The 21,370-nt window shown below is 40.9% G+C and overlaps 1 protein-coding gene across 1 annotated transcript in view; it reads left to right on the plus strand.

Moving 5' to 3' along the window:
• Positions 1 to 209: 209 nt before the first annotated feature.
• Positions 210 to 21,370, plus strand: part of TRIM24 (tripartite motif containing 24) — a 61,310-nt gene continuing 40,149 nt past the window's right edge. The window contains exon 1 of the mRNA XM_086479493.1: positions 210 to 585. Coding sequence (XP_086335619.1) covers positions 210 to 585 — 376 coding nt within the window. The remainder of the gene's footprint in view (positions 586 to 21,370) is intronic.

A 21,370-nucleotide genomic window follows, 5' to 3' on the forward strand; every position in this document is an offset into this window, starting at 1 on the left:
GGCGGGGCGCGGACGGTCGTTGGCCGTGTCGCGCAGCGGGGCAGCCTCCTCCCAGGGCAGGCACGCAAACACCGCGGGCCGCGCGGGGCGGGGGTCGGCGCGGCGGCGGCGGCAGCGGCAGCGGCAGCAGCGACGCGGGCGGGAAGCGGCGGGGGCAGCGGGGCCGCCCCGCCTCCCTTCGGCGCTCCGGCGGCGGTCGGCGCAGGACAATGGAAGAGGCGGCAGCGGCAGTAGTAGCGGCGGCGGGGGGCCCCTCCCCGGCGGATCGAACGGGGGCGGCGGCGGTGAGCGGGGAGAACGAGGCCGAGAGCCGGCAGGGCCCGGCGGAGCGCGGCGGAGAGGTGGCCCCGCTCAACCTGTTGGACACTTGCGGCGTGTGCGGGCAGCCCATCCAGAGCCGGCGGCCCAAGCTGCTGCCCTGCCTCCACTCGGTCTGCCTCCGCTGCATGCCGCAGCCCGAGCGCTACCTCATGCTGCCCCCCGCCGTCCCCTCCCCGGCCGCCGGCACCCCCAAGGAGCCGCAGCCGCCGGCGCCCACCTCCTCGCCCGCCTCTTCGACGGCCTCACCCGTGCAATGCATGCCCGGTAAGTGTCCCTTCTGCCGCCGACCCCTTCCCTCTGCCTGCCCCGCGGCCCCTGCGGTCGGGTGGGTGCAGCCCCCCTCCCGGAGGCCTGTGTGTCGCGACAGACGTGGGGGGTGGGGAGCTGTCGCGACGGGAACTTGCGAAGCACCGGGTGCCCGTGGGCGGGGTGCAGGTGCCCGGCCGCGGGTCTGCCGAGGGCACGGTACGGACGGCTCAGGGCGGGCTGTGCTCGCTGCTCGCCAGCACCAGGGCTGGGGGGGGGGGGGGGGGCGGGAAGCTGTGTTTTGTTGTTTTGTTTTGGGTTTTTTAATTATTATTTTTTAAATTTCCCACCTCGGAAGGGAAGGCAGCGACTGTACTTTCCCAGGATCTCTCTGCGTGGCTAGAGAGGAGCGGCGGGAGCCGGCCCCCTCCTCCCCCCGCCGGGCCGCGGGTGCGGGGCCGGGCCCGCCTCGGGGGCCGCGGCTGCCTTCGGTGAGCGCCGGGGGGGCTCTGCGCCCGGAGGGGCTTGCTTTCGCCTGCTCCCGGGGGAAATCCTTAATCCGGGGACGGATATAAAGGTAGCAAACCGTAGCGAGAAAACAGACTTTTTGGAGTAATTTAGTTTGTAGGCTGGCGGGTCGGAGTTGACCCGGAGGGGAGCCCCGCAGGTGCCGTCCCCTTTACGCGGCCTTGGGCCGAGGGGGGGGGGGGGGGGCGGTGCCTGGGCGGCCCCGGGCGGGGACAGGGGGACACACGTGATGGATAGCCTGGATGGATCTGGCAGTTGCGATAGTGGGAAATCGCTTGTTTCGTTGTTGCGCTGAAGGGAGAGTGCTGCGAGGAAGTTTTGGTAAGCTCCTGTACCGACATGGTAGCTTATGCCGATGTGTTTAAAAAATACAGCTTGCCGTAGAAGCTGTGCAATAAACTATCTGAAAGTACTTTGGAAATGTTTTTCTGTTTTCCTAGCCCCTGTAACTCTTAGTGGGTCACTTCATTTTGTGAAAGGCAACTGCATCTTAGACAAAGGTGCAAACAGGAATCCTCTAGTGGAAATAGGTGAAGATCCTGGAGAAACTTGAATAGAAAAGAGGAAGTGTGATGGAAATTGAGCTTCTCCATAGGTATTAGTGGCAGTTGTGCTTATTGGGATGTGTAGCAGGGGCTCGAATGAAAAGGTCTGCATGAAGAAAGAAGTGGTAACTCCAGATTGGCCATTCTTAAGCGATTATTGGCTATTATCTTTTAAAGTGCGTTTAGAAATCCTTCACCATTCTGTCAGCAGTTCTGACCACAGAATCACAGAACAGGGTTTGGAAGGGACCTCTGGAGCTCAATTAGTCCAACCCCCCTGCTAAAGCAGGTTCGCCTAGAGCAGGTTGCCCGGGATCGTGTCCAGGTGGGTTTTGAATATCTGCAGAGAAGGAGATTCCACAGCTTTTCTGACCAGGAGTACAACTTGACTATGCAAAATGTTATAGCAATTTGTAAAGGAATGGCCTCTTCAGAGAAAGGAATATTTTAGACAATTGGAGACACCCTTGCTTCAGAATATGTGAGAAAATCCTGAGTATGTTATTAACAGGATATGCTGAGCCTCTTCATATACATGGATGTCTGTGTTGGTGTATTCATTCAGTCTTTAATTTTAGTATGTAATTTATGTAGTAGTCAGACTGCCGAGTCAGAAGTTCCAGAATGGGAAAATCTGTGAGACCCAAAGCCGGTATATTTAAGCTTAGTTGATCCAGGAGGTGTTATTGCTCATACGTCTGTGTGTAGAACTGTGAAGTTCTGCATGGGAGGAACAGAAAAAGCACAAACTTTGCTGTATGATGAGATTTCAAGATGAGATACTTGGAAATGAGAAAGGGCAGAGATGCAGCTAGCTCAGGGTTTGCAACATAGGCTGAGAGACAATATAATCATCATTGTATGAGTTTTGAGGTCATGAACAGCATAGCTCAATTCCCAGATGTTCCATTTAAATATAGCAGAAATAGGGGTCTGTAGTTAAGAAATGAGATGCATCATAGAATGAACAGATTAGTTCTACTGAAACATCTGCTTGAGAGGACAAATGATAGATGAAATAATGAATTGTAGCAACAGTGAACTTGTACCTCTTCCTTCCTTTTGGCTATGTGAGTTGGTTCTGTATGAATGAATGATACAGTATGTATTCCTTCTTGTTCTACAAATTTACGGACATACTATTTTTTGGTGACATTATTTTTACTCTGTGGACTTTTCTTTCAAGTTATTTTCATGCTTCCATACTGCCATTCATTGTCCAATATGAAGAAGAAAGCTTTGTAGATATCACGCTCTCCTTGACTCATTCTTTACATCTCGTCATGGTTTTGGCCCAGTTAAAATGACGACAGTATCCTAGCTAGCTAAGGCCTGACTTGATGATGTGCATTGGCTGCTTTCTGTTTTCCAACTGATACAAAAAAGTTGTAAACTTGAGTTACAATTGTAAAAAAAAAAAAAAAAAAAGTGTCAGTGTCTAAAGGTGATTATATTCAAGAAAAATGTTATGGTTGGAGGAGTTCTTAAAATCTCAGAAGATGGAAGGAAGGACAAAACAGTGCAAATCTGTCACCTGTTCTGGTAAAATGTGCAAAGTGTTTGAGGAGTGACTTGAAGAAATAAACTGAAGAGCATAAGCTTAGAAAATTGGGTAGTAAATGCCTCTTGTGTTGTAAATTATGAGATTACTGTGACTAAACTGAAGAAATAAACAGCAAGGCAGCTATTTGTGCTGGAAGAAATGTCCTAGGTAAGGAACACAAGAGAATTACAAACTATGAAAAGCTTCTGAAAGATAAGCAGACAGAGTGCTTATGCACATGTGCTGAGCAGTAAGATGTAGCGCAAAAAGAAGCCTGAGGAAAGATTGGTAGGAGTCTGTCTTAAACAAAGGAGAGGATGTGATTTGAGAAGTGCTTCGCATGGCTAGTCTTGAGACGGAGTGTTGTGCTAATATCCAAATTAGCTGAGAAACAGGTAGCTAAAGAGGAACTGAGTTTTAAGTATAATCTGGATTTGCTTTTAGTCTTCAGTAAACTGTTTCCAAGCAGACACAGTCCTTCATTTTACTAGAGTAACGTGTACCTTCAATTTCCAACATACAGACAAAGTTACTTGGGAGAATGTTGTCTCTTTCTGTAAAGACACTAACAACTAATAAGAGTGCTGTGAAAATTTTTTTCAAACTTAAGGATCTAGAGTGAGTTAAGAATTCCAGTGTTGCTCACTTGAAAGTGAGGTTCAGCATGGACAATGGCAAAGACAAGTGTGAGAAGGCATATGAAGGAGATTCTTGTGATGGATGTTAATCAGTATTCCTCCTGCAAAGGTAGACTGATGGCAAGGCCAGTTGGCATGGATATACTCTATACTGCCACACGCATTCAGTTTTGAAATAAAATCATTTCTATAGAGAATAAAACCTGGGGGTTCTGATCTCTGTACCATTCCTGAAATTTAAGGTGTTACAGAATCAGCTGTGTGTCAGACTTCAGTGGTCTTCGCCCTGGAAAACTAGCTTGTTTTCTGAATGCTCAATGACAACTTTTTTGACGTAGGTGATATTTTTGTTGCATTGCTGAAAAATGGGTTGCCAGGCACAGAACGTTGTGAACTGTGGGGAATGCTGCAACAGTGGGCCTGTAAATGTAGCTTGTAAGCAAGTGTCTACAGGCACTGCTGCTTTCAGTATCTTGGCTAACTTCATGTGTGTGTTTTTTGTTTTCCAAGTGGCCGTTCTTTACTATTTGCTTGTGCAAGTTATAACTGGTGCATATGAGAAGGCTGTTATTAGAAATCCGCCATTTGCCCAAATTTTGTGCCGGGTGGTGCTTCCATAACTAGTTGAATAGTAGCCTGTTCTCAAAGGACAGTGTTCGTAACATGGGGAGTATCTGGAAGTCATAGTGCTCTTGGGGAATTTTGAAACTTGAAAGAGGTATGTGAAAACTGCAAAGTTATAGATTGAGTTTCTGTTTCTTTTCAGAACTATTTATTTAAGTAGCAAACATCCTTGTTTGTCATCAGTCTGTACACAAAATAGATTGGGAACTGGTGTGGTGAAAAACTTGAGTGAAACATGTAGCAAAGTTTTATGCAGGTATCATGATTAAATCTTACTAGTGTCAATACCAAAAGATAGTAGAGTGGGTTTTTTTCTGTTTTATTTGTAGACAAACTTACTAGCAAACAAATCTGTATGAAGCTGTTAAAAGCGTGTCATGTTTGGACACGCCCAGGGTTTAAATTCTTGGGGAGTGTCCAGACTAACAACTCAAATATGTTTGATACTTGCTGTTAATTAAGGAATAAATACTTCAGAGTTACTAAACAAGGATTTCGGTGATGTTCATGTTTCGTATTTCAGCTTATTAATGTCCAGAAAGGTTTGTTTACCAGTACAATTTGGAGGTCTATAACGCATGGAATGAAGACTCAAGCCTTGATAGCCCCTCATGTATGTGCATGCCATCTGCTCTTTTTATTATGTCCCACAGTCAGTCCTTGTCCAGAGAGCTTTAAATTCTTTCAGACTCTCATCTGATCTTGATAGTTGGACTTTCGGATGGCATCACTTCATTTGACCTTGAAAATACAGCTTTTGAAATTAACTTAAATTTCCTTATTTGTATGTCACATGTTCTTTTCCCTTTTCAGCTTGATAATGATTAGGATCCTTATTAATTAGTTTAAAAGATGTAACAGCTTCATTTGAGCTTTCTTATGGTGAAGATCAGTTTTTCTTCCGGGTCTTGATAATCTAAGAGGACTTAGGATTTTTTTTTTAATCTGCCTGCTACATACGATTATTTCCATTTCATCTTTAGTATTACCACTTGCTTAAAGTGAATTCTCTCCATCTTCACCATTACAAAGAGTCCAAATTTTATTTGTGTGGGGATACACTCACACTTGCACATATGTGGTTGCATCTATGCATCCTTTCACAAGTCTGTCTTCTGCTGTAGTACCATCAAGAACTGAATTGTTTAACCTGTAACAAACATGAGATTTGGGAGTGCTGATATTTGAAAATTATATATGTTATAGGAATATGTATAGGAAAGATACACCTTGTTTTCATACTGGTTTTGATTTATGTTTACTTTTGAACTGAAAATTCCCAGGGCCCCAGATATTGCACATGTGCAAAGTGTTTAGCTTTGTTACAGGTGAAATAATATTATTGTTTTGATAGCCTGTAATGGACAAACATCTTGGCTAAAAAGTCATGAAACTAGTAAAAACTTAAAATATTAATCAGTAAACTATCTAGAGAAGGTTCTTTTTTTTTCTAATTGTAATGCCCTTTTTTGTAGAAAAAGGTATACTCTCAAGCTGTATATGATGGGATACGATACTAATTGTACAAGTGTGATTTCAAGTAGAGGATGTATTTGCCAAAAATTCCTGCATTCTTTTCTGTGAGGAGTTACACAAAAATCTGTAGATGTACCTATGCATCCTTTAAGGTGGACAACAACATAATACTGAAAGAAGCTTTAATCATTCTTGCTATTAATATTAATCATATTAATATATGATTAATATAAGCATATAATATATGCTCATTATGTTACGCATATCTACAGAATAGTTTTTTGAGGGTAGGTTAGATGTGATTACATTTTTGCTTCTTTCACCAGTAGAAAGTGATGGATTGAAAAGCTGAAGCCATCAGAAATGTCAGATGAGTGTTAAAACTGCAGTGGTGTAGCCATGTTCATTTGAGTTAGAATCCTTTTAGAACTTGGGCTGTAGAAGTTACCAAAATAGCTGAACTGTCGTGTGAAACTCTTTAAGTGAAGATTTAAATCCTCCAAGGCCAACCTTAGCTCTGTTCCGATACAAAATTGGCTTATAATGTCTCTGGTAAGCAATTAGTACTTTTAATAATGGAAAGGAATCCTAGATCATAAGGCAACAGGAGAGGAAATACATAGTAGTATATAAAAAATTTCCAGATGTGTATCTAGTTGAAAATATATTGGGTTGTTTTAATGCATATGATAGAAATATCTCTTAAGAAAATGACTTGCCTGAAGACCAAGGGAAAAAAATGGTGCATATGATCATTAAGAGGCAAATTGAGGAAGGAGAGTGTGCTGTTTGTGGACTAGCCCATTCATAGGAGAAATGTACTGAAGAGCTAGTAGGCCATGCAGCAGGCTTTTAGGTTGGCCTGCTGACTTATGTGAGTACTACAAAGTGGTCATGTTCGCTCAAATTTACCCAGTTTAAGAAAAGAATTTTGTTGAAACTCTTTATTCTGAATGTAGTGTTGTTCAAGAAGCTGGTCTTCTGTACAGAAGAAGCTTCATGCCAGGGTTGTGTCAGTTTGTGTTAAGAAGCTGTAGGTGGAATTTCCATACTAATTAGTGGAATTTCCCTGTAACAGTGAACTTGTGAAACTGGTATTTTGCCCATTATATCTAATCTAAAAACAAGACAGGGGAAAACCAAAAAGAATTTGAAGTGATTTTTAATGTGACTGTATTTCAGTATGAATAACTGACTGCTTACGAAAAATCTTTTTTCTGAAATTGGAAATTTAGACTTTTAAAATATTTTTACAATAAGATGAAATACTTCAATACAGTAGGTTTTCACCGATTTCCTAACAATAATATGCCGGTCAGGCAGGGTTCTTCAGGTGAGTATGGCCCTGTAGCTTGCCTTGAGGACCTATGCAGATTGTAGAACTGAACTGTGAATAGTAGCAAAATTTCCTACTGAACTTACTATTTCTTATTTAACTTTAATCTGCTGTAACAGTTTAATGATGCATTCTTTTTTGGCTAATTTAAAGGTCCCAGAAAAATTGTTTTCATAGAGAAATTCTAGTGATGCTGTTAAAATTTACTCAGCAATTAGGTAGCTATGGAGCCACTTACTGTATAAACGATGTACTTGCAGCGCAAATGTGCTTTGAAGATGTCAGTGTCATAGTTGAACTGACTAAATGCCTACTTTTTTTTGCTAGTGACCAGAGGGAGTGTATAGAAATATAAATGTTTACCAGCAATGAAAGCATGAAACAGTTGTGTGAAGTAGCTAAGAAAGCTACACTATTCTTAATGAGAAACAGGCTTCTAAAGTCAGGTATGAAATGGAAGGTTGAGCAAAAGAATGTTCCTAATTACTTGATACTGTCTCTCCAGTGCTTCAAGTAAATGCTTATTTGAAGCTTTTATGTGGGAGAAGATTGCGTATTACCTTGCATACAGTACTAACTTATTGTAGAGGACCGATGTTAAACAAGCTTTCTAGTTATTTTTGAGGTTTATCAGTGGGCTGTGGAAAAAAGGAAGACAGTGAGCAAGGCTCAGCTGTTTCAACTGTGCTCAGGGGTTTTGAGGGCCCTTCTTTCTAATGTGGATTTAGGTCATGTGCACATCCTCATTTCAAAAAAGAAATCTGCAACTCCAGTGCTAAACCCTCCGTAAGTTGGAGTACATGGACAAGAGAACTGAGCCATTTACTTTCTGACTGTAGAAAGACTCCTGTCTCTGATTAATAAGTAAGTTGCCACAGGCAGCTTTTTTTAAAATTGTGAGTTTCCTACTGTAGTCCCTCAAGTGAATATAGTGCAGTTTGAATAAAACAAGACTGTAGCTGAAATACCCTTTGAACTAAAATGATTACCTAATTTGCAAAGTGACTGTATTATTTTCCCAGTGAGCTGACACATCTGTCTGTACTGTACGTAGTAAAAAAGAAACAGGACTGCATAAATGTTGACTCGGAAAAACCCCGTGTATTTTCTAGGATGTCTGCTTGAGTTCAGAAAGCATGTAATAAAAGTTCGCTTAATCTGCTTCATTCATTTCTAGGCATCTGTTGTGGAGTCACAACATGGTTAAGGATGTGTGGAGCTGAAGTTTGTTGAACTAGTGCTCTAAGCCAGCTTAACAGAAGTTCGTGTTAAGTTTAGGGTAGTGCTGAACTTGTGATGTCAGGATAATTGCATCACTGCTGTTGGTTAGGGGAGGGAACACTGGCAGCTGTTCAGGGAGTGAGTAGGTGGGAATAAAGAGAGAGGTAGAGCTGCAGCACTCTTCTGGGGCTGGAGAATAAGACATTTTAAAGAGGGAGCGAGGTTCTGATTTTAAATGTGAGGTACAGTGGCTGGATAAAACAGCCCAGCACCAACAAGAATGAGCAGTATGCAAGATTGGCCTGGACAGCAAAAGTGTGAATTGAAACATACCTTTTTTCTTTTTCAACCTGGACTCTGCTTTAAAATGAGTAAACTACTTGCTGAAGTAATGTAGCAGTGTAAATTACGTGCCCTCCTAGTTGGTTTTAAGAGAAGTGGAAGTAGCTTTGAATCACCTTCTCCTTTTGGAAAAATTCTGTGACTTGTAACTATTGTTTCAACAGTTTTCAAGTAAAAGTTGCAATTCATAGCATTGCCCAGCACCAAAGTGATAAATGAGGTTAGTGGGCACCTGATCAGTCAGAAGCGGAGATAAAGACAGTCTGTTCAGCAGACAAGCTTTGTTCAATGAATATAGAGCTGTGTAATGATATGTAGTGTAGGACCTCCATAATGGCTAAACGTTCTGGGATCTTTGAAATCCTGGAGGTAACATACTTCAGGGTTAGATTTAGCTCTTTTGAGTATTTACAGATTCCCAGTTTACAGTATTACCTTTGCTTGCTTAAGCAGTTGGTTTTCAGTAGTTGATTTTCAGCCCTCAGTAGTAGTTCTGTTCCTTACTTGCTTTTGTCTTGTTTGGGGGTCTTTCATCACACATTAACAGCTATTGTTCTCAGTTGTTTTAGCCTGTGAACTGCTGAGCTTACTGACTACAGACTACTTGGCCTTCAATAGTTCTGTTTTCTCTTCCAATTGCTACTAGTGAGAGGGGACTATGAGGGTATAACTCGCTGGCTAGCAAATTTCTGAAACCACCAAAATAATGTGTTGTTTAGTTTAATCAAATGTTAAAGGAACTTGATCTCCTTTGAGAAGCTCTACTTAACTTTTCCTTAGTCGTTTCTCTATGCAAGAAACTCAACTGTGGATTCAGAGCTCATGCTTTTAAATCTTGCCTGAGTATTATCTCAAAATATAGATACAAAGCATTCTTTCCTGGGATAAACATAGGTGTAGTTTGCCTCCCATAGTCTACCTGAATGTGACTCCAGAGGTGCTAGCAGCTCTTTCTTCAAATATTATGCTCCAAGTTGTACCATAGAATAGTTATTCCCTGCTTTATAGCAACGACAAAGTCCGATGTTGTGAAAGTGTTTAAAAGATCCTGGGATGGAGTGTATGGGGGGGGCTGTGGTCTGACCACATCTAGCAGTGAAGATTAAACAAAAAAAAATGCCTAGTAGTAGGGTCTTATTTTACATTTGTCTTCACTCTTATCGGTATCATAAGAATGACCTGGAATAATTGGTCTGATTACTCAGTAAATAAGTATTTCTTGTTATAGGCTCTTGGGACTGGTACCATCAGTAAAATTGTGTGTATCTTGATGGACTGAGCAGATTCAACTGTAGATTGGGAGATACTCCTCTTGTTGCCTTTTTCTTCTTAGAAATGGCCTTATAACTGAGACCAGGTACAATTTAGAAGCAAAGACACAGTTGATAGCTCATATTCCTTCTAGATGAGTATCACTGCTGTCTAAACTCAATGGGGCCAACGATCTCTTCTCCAAATAATCATTCTAGAAGCTGTTTTCGCAAAATGAAGGAGACTTTATATATGGGAATCCCAAATGGATTGAACTGACAGTCTTCTTCGCTCCTTTCCATCCTTTGTGTAAGAGCTCAGTGTAGCCTGGATTCTTTAAGGAGCTAAATGTTAATCTTGCATCCTTTTAAAGTCCATTTAGCAACAGTATTATTGTATTGTGATCCAATCTGATTGTATTTATTGTGTGGGTTTTTTTTTTCTTTTTCCATGCTCCCAGTTCCATTGGGATGAGATCAGATTTAATAGGGTTTTCTTTGGCTGCTTTTTGACTGATTCAAATTATTGAGAATATAGTGTAGGTGCTATGAGCTGCAGGACGGCTGACTTCAAACCTTTGCCAGAACAGCTGCTGTTCTGCCTTAAAGTTGTAGTTGTTTGTTTTTTCTTTTTCGTTTGTCATTCTGCCAGCCAAGTGCATTAGGAACCAGGAACCACAAGAAGGTGGAAATAGATCAAGTGAATGATCAGGTAAATGGCACTTAGGAAGACCAGTTTTGGTAAAACATTTATTTCCCTAAGCTTCATTCTTAGTACAGAGAGTGTCATGCTCGCAAAGCACCTTTGAAGGAGCCCTTCTCTGGTTTTGGGAAAATAGGGGAAACCATAGGAAGACTAGATTTCTTGAGTGGATGTTCACATCGGCCAGCAGGGTCTAGCTCAGTTATCTACTGCAGATTACAGCAAGGGATATCAGGAGATACGCAATGGGAACACAAGTAGTATCAATGCTGCCTTGGTAAATTGCTGTTTTCTGAGAGCTGTAGGGCAGCTATTTGTAATCACTGTCATTCTTGATCAGTCAGTGCATCTCTTCAACCCAGAAGGAATACATTTTATTACTTACATTCAGTAATTTTTGTATTAATGCAATGTCAGAGTAGAAGGACCAATGCTGCTGCTTAATTAATGCTGGTTCTTGGAGGCTGTATAGTCTGTGTGGATCTCAATGCATATGTTGCTCCAGCTTTTTAGTCTTAGAATTATGTGGGAACTGGAAAAAGCTGGTCCCCTTGCTTGTTGAACCTTTACAGCAGTGCTGTGGGGTACTGTGCACATATAAGAGCAGAATATAAAGTGAGTTGGTTTGCTTTTTGCTCCTCTACATCTATACCCAAAAGTGCAGTGTTTATAACTTGCAGATAACTTGGAGGATATTTTCCTCTCTAATTACTGGTTTTAGAATACTAGAGGGGTTCTTGAACTGGATGCCCAATAGTGGATAAGAGTATTAGTGTAGATACTGGAAAGAAGTGGATGTTTTTAAGGTATGATTCTTCTGACCAAGTGTAGACATCTGCTTTTAGGTTGAGATGACTCATGACCTAACTGTATTACCGAGATCTGCATTAACTGTGAAGGGAACTTCATGTAAATCAACACTTAGAGGAATCCCACTGAAGGTATTAAAATGTGGCAACATTGCAAAGAAACCTCATCTGTCTTTCAAGTGCAATGTTTAACTTTATGGAGTCACTTTGACATAATAAATTGGTATTATTTCTCTGCTGCCATTAAGAGTTACTTTTTCATAGATGCAAAAATTCTGCATGTGACAAGCTTTAGTATTAAACAGCTTTTGAATAAAACAAGTAGTCAGAGTAGACTGGATTTGGGAATCTTGGGGTTGTTTTGCTCAAATAAATTAAATGGCTTGAGTCTTTACTTTTTTATTCCAATAATAATGTCTTGCAGAGCACTCAGACCTATCTGATCGAAACTGCAGGAACTAAGAAGTATCTTTATTTCTTGGTCTTGTTGACTACATTTATCAGAGTGGGAATTTTCATCGAGTATTATTTGTGCCTTTCATTGTCTCTGTCCCTGCAAAAGCAAGCTTTTTTTTTTTTTAAAAAAAAAAAAATCTAGAAAACCTTAAAGTATTACCAGGTTAATGATGAAAGTGTTTTCTATATAACCGACTTAATTTCATCACATTTTAAAAGTGTATCTTTATTTATTCTGAATATTTATTCAGATTTTATTGATAAATTCATATTCCTCTTTCTCGCTGTTGGGAATCTACATCCTGGGCATTGTACTTGTGTGGTAAATGTGCTGTTATCATATTGTCATTGAAGAATATGGCGAAGAGACACTAATTAGCAAAAAAAAATCTGTTTTTTTTTAATATCAGCTTGCCCTTTCTTCTTCTTCTCTCCAGCCCCCCACCAAACAAAATGACCTAAACAAAGGTAGAACCTATTATTCTAAGTTAGCATGTTATTTCTATGTACTTTTGAACATCCATTCTCTGCATTTACAGAGTTGATGGTGCCTTCCATTAAATATGTTACACCACTGTAATCTATATTTTGAGATGGTTTGAAGGAAACACAATAGAGGTATTGATGACTTCTGAACTCTAAGTCTGTCCTTGAGGAGAACTTCAAAATAGATATCTATATGATGATCTCCAGAGGTCCCTCCCTACCCCTACCATTCTGTGATATAGCAGAATACAGATGGATACAGCAAACACTGCAGTTAACAAGTTGATGGCTCTGAATATTGACATTTAAGTGATTTTAACCAAGTTTTCCTTTGGAGCTACGGACTGCGGTTTGTTTGGGTACTACATAAGAGATCTTCTGTATGCCTCGGATGTATTTTCCACCAGGAATTTGAAATCACAATAGCAAAGATACATGGAACAGAGTAGACATGTAAGTTGAGATTCAGCTCACCAAACTAGAATATCTTCTGCCACTTCTAAGTTTCTGGGATGCCTGTGATATTCAAAAAAAGGGCTGGCAGATGTACTGCACAATCCACAGGAGACCTATATCCTTCTGGAACAGTAGATGGAAGCCAGGCAGGATATTCTCCTCAAATTAGGTATGTCTGTTTAGGCACCTGAATTGCTCCCCTGAGGCTAGTGGCTTGAAAAATGAGGGCCAAGAGGCTAGTTTCCCAAGTTCTGATAGGTAGTTTCCAGTTGTTGAGTGGTGATTGTATTGAGAAAGGGAGGAGAATTCTGAAAGAACAGATTGCACGGGTGCATCTGAGCGCTCGAAATGAGGGAGTAACATGAGCTAGCCAAAGGTCTTGAATTGCATTAGCATTTCTCCTGAAAGACTCTGACTAAAGCCTGTTACCTGCTGTTGTTCCCACTACTGCTTCCAACTTGATTCCCTTAATGTGGTCCAGATTCTTAGAAGTTATTTTTGAGGCTTTTTTTACCTTCACATCTGCTCAGTGTTGATGGGAACGTTATGGTATCAGGGCTAAACAGAGGAAGTGGGTCAAACAGTGAAGAGTGTCCTATGTTGGAGTACAGTTTTCATCTTTTCAACAGACGGTTAAAAAGAACCAACTCCAGAAAGGCTTGGTGCTTTGCCTTGTGACTGGCTCCAACTGCCCAAATGATAATCTGCTTACCCACATTTTTATAACTGTCGTTTCTTGCAATAGATGCATTGTACTGCAACTACTGAACTGTCAGCTGGTAGTAGATGAGAACTCTAAAAGATGAAGATCAGAGTATGAAATTTCTTGCTACAAAGAAATGGCTGCTAGGTGTGTCGTACTCACAGCCCTAAGGCGGGGCCCATCTCCTTTCCAGAGATTCTGGCAACAGAAATTTTTTTTACCATAGTGATATTTTTTTAAATAGTAATAACAATATGCTAACATGCTGATATTCAGGGAGAAAGGTGTTAATTTCCTTGTTCCAGAAGCACATGGGTACAATGGACTTGAGCACTGTTGGCAGGATCCTAAAGTGTCTGCAAAATGCTATTTCAGTAGATTGTATGAATCTAGACAGCATTAAACCCACTTTCAAAATATTAGCAACTTGAAAAATTAAATTCTAGGCTGCTCAGAGAAGGCGATGCAAGAATATCACTGAATGTTAAAAATCCTTGCATCTTGTATGCTTGAATTCATTACGTGTAAGTTGGAAATACTTGACAATTTCAGGACTTGAAAGACTGTATTTTGATGAAAGAAATGCTCATCACAGTCAGCAGTGACAATTGGTGTAATTGTTGGCAGCTTCTGCGTCGTTGTTTAAGCACATTCATTGCAAGGCAGTGAGGTTTTCTAATTCATCTTCTTGTACTTAAATATTGTCTATGCCACAATAGTAGTATTTCCCTTTGTTACCATTATGACACTTCTTATAATTGTGTTGTTGAAGGAAATGCATTGGGCAGCCTTGGATGTGAACATAAACTCTCCCTTCAGAATTTCTTAAGGTATTCATAAGTGGCTGAAGAGTCAGCCCTTGCAAAATTTACAATTTATGAAGTCTTGTATGTGATATTTGGAGTGTTTGAAGATTGGGCACGTATAGCAAAAACAATGAACCATTTCACAGAGCGGCTGAAATATTTTAATTCAGCTCTGCAGTGCTTTCCAAGAAAGTCAATGCACTGCAGCATAAAAACTGGCCTGTAACACTCTTCCAGAGGGGGGATTACAGCTAGTAGTCTTTGTCTGGTTTTTGTCTATTTACATTTTAAAGGGTAGTAAATAAAGCATTCAGATTTTAATAAACTTACCAGCTAGATTCATGGTTGCTTTGAATGTTTATATTTTGGCAGTAGGTGCCAGTTTCCCCTTGAGATATCTTGCTTGTTGGTTTAACCTATCTCCCTTCCACTAGCAGCAGCAGGCTGTCAGAACTAGATAGGAGCAGCTTTTTCTGGAACAAACTGGTTTGAAGAAGTTGCCAATTTTGCAGCACCAGTATTGACTTAATGAGAAACAAGAGGAAAGCAGTAATTATTTTTAAAATTGATTCAGACGTTATTGCACATGATATCATCTCTCGAATTAAGTCTTCTAAGTGTTTGTTTTTAACAGAAAAACATGACGTGTAAATATAACCAGTTTACCCTCAACCCCATGCATTTGAATGAAAAACCTTGCAAATATTAATGATGTCTATGTACACAGCAAGAGGAGGAAAGATTCTGTAGGTCATAGTTGAAATGCCCTAATTTTCTGTGTAGTTGTGCTAAAAGTCTTATAGCTGACACTGTATTCGGTGTCTCATATACCTTCTGTTAATGTTAACTAGCCTGTCTGTTTTTTTTAAAAAAATTAACTTGGTGTTAGTATTTTCTGTTCTGAAATCTATCTGTATAGTTGAAATTTCAAACAAGACTTCTATAAAACTGAGGAAAATTCTTACACAAGCCTAATTAATTTATTCTGTAATGACACTTATCATTTTAGGTAAAATTAGTTACCAGCTGGTTGGAAGCACTATTTAATAAAGCTGTCTTTCACAAAACTATTGTTTTTTTGGCTGATCTGTACCGAAGAAAGGGAACCCTTAAGCCCTCCTTTTTTTGTAAAGTACTTTGCATCTACAAACAAAAATACCCTTTTATGTCTACAAATGATTATCCAGTGGCTGTATTAAATTAGCTCTCAAACCTGTTTGCTACAGTGAAGAAGCGAACAAGCTGAAACTGGGGCAGACCAGAGCAGTCTCCTCCTATTGTCTCAGAATGCTTCAGTAGTCTGGAATGTGCTCCCAGGAAACTGAGAACTGAGTTGGAAATAACACAATATATGCCTTAAATCCATTCTCCTGAATGGCTTGAGATGGCATTGCTGTGGATGCAGCATGTAATTTGGGAAGACGAGTAACAATGTGCTGGGCTTTCCCCTACATGTCTAAAATGCAGGCTGGCATGTCTTGAAGAGGCATACGCATTGTGAGGCTGTAGCCAGTGCGAACTGTTACAGTGGAAACCAACTCTTCTGGCACAACCCCATTTAATCCGCGTCGTGTTCCCTAATCCAGCTCTCATTGTGTGGCAGTGTAAGTCTTTGTGTTGTCATGGGATAGAGATGAATGGGCAGGAGAGCCAACGTTGTTACTTCTGTTGGCGATGGAGTGTCTGGGCCTGGTTCAAACAAAGTCCAATGTAAGGTTCCACAGCTGCTTAATTTTTATACGATAGGATGCTGCTGCTAAAAGCTTTGGGTGGAGTCTTCCCCTCTATTCCTCCTGCTCAAGAGCCATGTGCTCTTGATCCATGTCCCTGTACAGCTGCATAAACGGCTATCCTGGCACAAAAGAGCAGACGAAAATGTGGGATCTTATCACTTACCATCCTCATGATAATAGTGATGGTGATTATGGAACTCCCCCCAAGTTAAATAATAGGTTTTCACCTGCCCACGGGAGCACTCTTGTAATGGAGTCAACATTTCTAAAACGTAAAAACCTTATAGGATTATTTTGACAATAACAAGCCCTGACACTTGAGAGCTTCATTCTTCTGAGCAAGAAGGTAAGTATGCTTTTAAAGTCTTCCTTTCTGCAGTGATTTTATGTTGGGTACTAACAGTTACAAATTGACACACTAGAAATACTTACCTACTCTCAAAGCTCAGTGGACTGTCTACCTAGACTTAGGTTCTCCCTGAGCTTGCATCAGTGCACAGCGGTAGGAGGAGAAACAGTTTCAAGACTCTCTTCCTTCTTGATAGACAATGGATTTCTTTGTTTTATACCTTTGAATGAAGATACTAATGTAATAATTGGTTATTAAAAGAGCAAACTATGAAATTCTTGTTAGGATTCTTAAATTTGAAAATTTAAGCCCATGTAAAATGGGACTGTTCTCAGTGAAAAGCATTCTAATGTGTGTTATCTTATCCCTTACAGTGTTGCCCTTTTGAAAATTCAGTAATTGCTAACACCACAGAGGAACCTTACCCCGTACATGGCGGGGGGGTGTTTGTGCTCTCTACTTCTCACATTTTTTTTCCTTTTTGGTTTGTATCCACTAAACCTTGCAGTGCTTCGGGCCCAAACACACTGAAAATTTCAGTTATTTTACAGATGAATCCTGTGGGTTTTTCTTGGTTCTCTTCCCCCTGCATTTGCCCCATTGTAATGGTCACTACAGGATTGAAAGTAATAGATTGCATTTGTTATGAATAATATGCATGACTGTTGGAACCAGAAAACAGGTTTCTTGTTACCACTAGAGAAAACAAGGTTCTGTAAGTGTGCATAGTCTAAATTGGAAGGAAGGATGGGAAATTAGCTGGCAACTGAAGCTTGACAAAAGGTTGAGAGGGAAACAGGGTTTGAAACAAACAGGCAATTGGGGAAGGATAAGTCCAGTCAGAAATGGAACAACTAGCTGAAGGTCCCTGGTTAACTACTCTAGCTAGCTATTCTGGTGTGCTGGAGTCACCGCTGGATGTTCTTTGGTGTTTGTTTATTTTAAAGTGCAGGATGTAGATGATGGTAGATGATGCTACTTCAGGCAAATGTGAGGTCACTCTTGGCTAATTCCCCATCCCCCCATGCTCTAAGGAGGAATAGGAAAGGTAGCTTGATCTCAACTTGTTTCATCTTCTGAGTTGTACTACATCTGGTTTTCTTAGAAATTCCCCATGTCTTTAGAGTGTAGTGCAACATCAGGCATTCTGAAGGGAAATTACCTTAAAAATACCAAGTGTCAACCCTTTATTTCTGGCAATTTGCTATCGTAGCAAGTCTTCTTTCAGAGAATCTTCAGGAAGGAAAATTACTTGTTCGCTAAAAAAAAAAAAAAATAACTTGGTCTTGGAAACCTCCAAACTATATTGTTCAATTCACATGCAAATATTTCAAAGCTCTTTAGGGTTGATTTCATCAATAATTAGTTGAGCATCAGAACGTCCAGGAATGTGCTTAACCTGAGCAGCCTTAGCCAAAACGCTAACCTGGATCCGATGCTGTTTCTGATGCTCCTGCATTATAATTGCTCTGACAATGCTTGTTTAAAGATACTGGGTTTTTTTGTCTTTTGTGAAAATACTAGGTTTGGACTGACATGGTATTGAAGAATACATACTTGGTATAGCAAATATCAGTTGCAGAAATAATTTTTGGATTAGTGAAATTTCATTGTATTTTATACCACAGTGTGTGGGTTAATAATGTTCTGTGCTGCAGCTTTCCAGATTTTTCTTCTCGTTTGCTATTATTCCTTTTAACAAAACTGGGTATTTGGAGGGTTGGGGGTGATGAACAGCAAAATAGTTTGGGGATTTTTTCTTTCCTTTAAAGCAATGATAGTTCTTGTTTTGATGACATAATATGCTTCTACTGTAGTTTCATTAGAGGATGAATTATTTTGCTTACCAAGTCATAGAAGGAAATCAACTGAATGGCTTTTAATATCTTGCTACTCAGAATTTGAATCTTCTTGAGCAGACCATAGCATAATAGCAAGGGCTCCTAACCTTGAAAACGCTGAAGTAAGTTGTGGCACAATTCAGGAAGCAGGTGTCTTGAAACAAGAGGAAGGAAGTGTTGGCAATAAGATTATGCATGGTTAGAAAGCTATTGCACGATTGCTTCCAAACCTTAACACTTAAAAAAGTTTGATTTGTTGTAGCACTAGGAAAGTGTCTTGCAGAGGGACTTGATGGAGGAAATATTAATTCAGAGATTAATTTAGGAATTGCATTCTATGCATGCTTAAGGAACAGTTTAAAATGTTATTAAATGTTTATGAGGAAAAAAAGTGTACCAATGAACATTTAAAGCAAATATATACATTCAATGTAGTAAGAAAGTGCTGGGGCTCTATTAAATTGCCTTTGTATTGCATTCCTTCTTCCTGTATGTTATTGTAAGTCTTTGATGAAATATGAGCAGAAATGTCTTTGGAAAATACCGTTGTCCTTTTGATTGTTCAAAAAAGTTAAAGTTAATTGCTTCTCACAGCACCTGTTGGCTTGTGTGTGTGCTCCTATGTTTGCTTCAGCCATCTGTCTTAATACTATTGTCAGTTATGACATTAACCCAGCCGGACTCTTTATGCATCAGAAGAAGTCAAACTCCTCTATCAGGTCTATTAGTAGGCTGAGGGAGAGGAATAATACTTAGTGCTGTGTTTTGTTACTGCAACAGGACCTAGAAGGGGATACTTGTCCGTGGTCCGAGTTAAGCCTTTGTACTATGGTTTGAGACAGTAGGAAAAATCTATTAAAACTGTCAAGTCATTAATCTGCTGATATTTATTGTACACTGTTTCCATTTTTACTGTTGATACCAGATGACTCTAGCATGCATCTGTCTGAGTTTTCCTTGTATCTTTTAAATAAAATTTCTCTTAAGCTACTGTATTGTATGTTGTCATCTAGTAGACTAGTTGGAGGACAATGACACAGTCTCAGTACTTTTCCCAGTCCTTTTTGCTTGGGAAAAAGCAAAGCATAAGATCTCTATGGTTAGCAATATTCTAAACCAGATTAGACCTCCGAAGTGCTACAGATATCGTAACTGGCATGAGGTTATGTATTCTCTGCATCTCTCTAAGGTTGCAATATGAAAGCACTGTCTTTTCCTATTAAAACCTGCAAAGTCACATACAAAGCAGCATCTCTTTCAGATCCACTTCTCTTATCAACTAAGATAGAATTCTAGTTGAAAGCATTTAGCTTTTTTTTTTTTTTTTTAAACAAAAACAAAACCCCAAAACCAACCAAACAAAAAAACCCTGAGGACCATTAAGGTCTGTCTTTAAGGTTAGCATTGTCTGGCTGCCAGGTGCCCACCAAGCTGCTCTGTCCTTCCCCTCCACAGGACAGATAAAGACAGGGAGATTGCTTATCAATTATCATCACGGGCAAAACAGATTCAATGCAAGGAAAATTAATTTATTGCAAATTAAATAGATTTGGATGGTGAGAAACAAAGAGAACAACTCCAAACCCTTCCCTCTCACACCGCTCTTCAACCTCTCTCCTTCATTCCTGACTTTACCTCTTCCCCTCCTCAAGTGGTGAAGTAGGGATGGGGAATGGGTGTTGTAGTCAGTTTTTAACAGTTCCTCTCTGCTGCTTCATTCTCCACCCACTTGTTCCCTGCTCAGGTGTGTGGTCCCTCCCATGGGATACAGTCCTTCAAACCTGCCTCAATGTGGGTCCTCTCCGTGGCATACAGTACTTCAGGAACAGGCTGCTCCACTGTGGGTGCCCCACAGGACACAGTTCCTGCCAGAAGACCTGCCCTGCATGGGCATCTCTCCGTGGGATGCAGCTCCTGCCAGGAGCCTGCTCTTGACATGAGCTTTTGCTGTGGTTTAACCCCAGCCACCAACGAAGCACCACACAGCTGCTTGCTCACTCCTCCCTTCCCCCCTGGTGGGATGGGGAAGAAAATCTAAAACAAGTAAAACCCATGAGTTGAGATAAGAACAGCTTAAAAATGGAAATTAAAATATAATAATAGTAATGAAAAGGAAGATAACAAAAAGAGGGTGATATGGAACCCAACTAAGACAAGTGATGCAGAATGCACTTGCTCACCACTTGCTGTGTGGTGCTCAGCCACTCCCCAAGCAGTGGTCTGCCCATCCCAGACAACTGCCCCTAGTTTATAAACTGGTTGTGATACATGATATGGAATATTCCTTTGGCCAGTTTGGGTTGGCTGTCCTGGCTGTGTCCCCTCCCAGCTTTTTGTGCCCCTCAAGCCTTCTTGCTGGCAGGGCATGAAAAGATGAAAAATCCTTGATTGGGTAGAAACTGAAAACATGAGTGTGTTATCAACATTATTCTCATACTAAATCCCAAACACAACACTCCACCAGCTACTAGGAAGAAAATTAAGTCTGTCTCAGCTGAAACCAGGACAGCTTTTTACAGGTTACAGCTTCCTTCAGGGCATATCCACCTGCTGCAGCATGGGGTCCTCCACAGGCTGCAGTGTAGATATCTGCTGTAATGCAGTCCTCCACAGGCTGCAGGGGGACAATCTGTTTTACCATGTTCCTATCTATTAGCTGCAGGGGAATCTCTGCTCCAGCATCTGGAGCACCTCCTCCCCCTCCTTCTTCACTGACCTGGGTGTCAGCATTGCTGATGGGTTTAGCTTTGGCCAGTGGTAGGTCTGTCTTAAAGCTGGCTGGAATTGGTTCTGTCTAACAGGGGGACAGCCCCCAGTGTCTTCTCACTGAGGACATGCCTGCAGCTGCCCGTCGCCTCCCGTTACCAAAACCTGGACCTGGACCTGTAAACCAAATGCACAATGTTACCGGACCAAATTTTATTCTAAAAGAGGGCTCTGCACATGAAAAAAAATTGA

The sequence above is a fragment of the Leptosomus discolor genome, chromosome 1 (assembly GCF_034619465.1).
Source record: "Leptosomus discolor isolate bLepDis1 chromosome 1, bLepDis1.hap2, whole genome shotgun sequence".
Lineage (NCBI taxonomy): Eukaryota > Metazoa > Chordata > Aves > Leptosomiformes > Leptosomidae > Leptosomus > Leptosomus discolor.